The following is a 1,089-nucleotide window of genomic DNA, read 5'->3' as shown; positions in this document are numbered from 1 at the left end:
GCCCCACCCCAGACGTGGCCGCCTCTCAGCCCCAGGCGAGCCATCCCAGGTCTCTACCTCTCCGAGTCTGCTGGCTGTTTCCTCTTTCTGTCCTTCTCTTCCCCCTTTACTCGGGGGACCCTGGCGTCCGGGGCGTCGGTGGGTCCATTTCTCTGCTTCTCTTCTTTTTCCTTGTGGGCTTTGCTTAAGCGGCCTGAGAAGGGGATTGGGGAGACAGATGGGGGTGAGGATGGCGGGGAGGAGGGGGGGGAGCTAGGGTGAGGCGGGGGTACCGAGGGAAGTCATGTGACTCACTCAGATCCTTGGCTAGTTTCTCATACTCCTTCCGGGTCACAGGTTGCAGGCTGTGCTGGCTGATGGTGACGATCTTATCCCCGATGGCCAATTTCACCATCACCCGGGCGTTATCGGGGTCTACACCTTCGATCTGGGGGCCGGGAGAGAAATAGATGAGACTGGGGGATCGAGGACTGACCCCTCTAGGGGGCGCCAGCTCCCATCTGGCCCCAGGGCGGGGACTGGCTGGCTCAGGGGGGCGGGGAATGTGGCAGGGGCCTGTCCCCTCTAGGGGGCGCCGGCTCCCATTTGGCCCCAGGGCAGGGACTGGCTGGCTCAGGGGCGTGGGGAATGGGGCAGGGGCCTGTCCCCTCTAGGGGGCGCCGGCTCCCATCCGGCCCCAGGGCGGGGACTGGCTGGCTCGGGGAGGCCGGGAACGGGGGAAACTCACCTTCCCGTAGAGGTCTTTGTGGGGCCCAGCCACGATCAGCACGGCGCCCCCGGCCGCCAGCCCCAGCGGCTCCTCCTCGCCCCCCTGGCGCTCTTCACCCGGCTTGAGGGGCCGTGGGGGGCGGGCCGGTTGCAGGTCCTGGATGGCCGAGCGGTCGGCTCCCAGGCCCAGGCCCCTGGGGCGCAGTTGGTGCTCCAGGGGCTTCACATCCCTAAATAGGGGGGAAGGGATATTCAGGGACACCCCCCCAAACTCCCCTCCCCCCAACTGACCTTTGACCAGCACCCATCTATCACCGCCCCATAATGACCTATGATCCCCCCACTGGTTTATAACCTCACCCAAACTCTCCCTGCCCCCCC

The 1,089-nt window shown here is 66.0% G+C and overlaps 1 protein-coding gene across 1 annotated transcript; it reads right to left on the bottom strand.

Moving 5' to 3' along the window:
* Window positions 1-57: 57 nt before the first annotated feature.
* Window positions 58-1,042, bottom strand: LOC112124746 (G-patch domain and KOW motifs-containing protein-like; the record flags this gene model as incomplete). The annotated part of the gene is made up of 3 exons (XM_024223219.2): window positions 58-193; window positions 295-427; window positions 728-1,042. Coding segments are annotated over 3 exons (584 nt in total), but the record flags the coding sequence as incomplete, so codon positions are not given.
* Between the last annotated feature and the right edge of the window lie 47 nt (window positions 1,043-1,089).

The sequence above is a fragment of the Terrapene carolina genome, unplaced genomic scaffold, assembly GCF_002925995.2.
Source record: "Terrapene carolina triunguis isolate 2854851 unplaced genomic scaffold, T_m_triunguis-2.0 Scaffold27395, whole genome shotgun sequence".
NCBI lineage: Eukaryota > Metazoa > Chordata > Testudines > Emydidae > Terrapene > Terrapene triunguis.
This window is presented reverse-complemented; position numbering and strand designations above follow the sequence as displayed.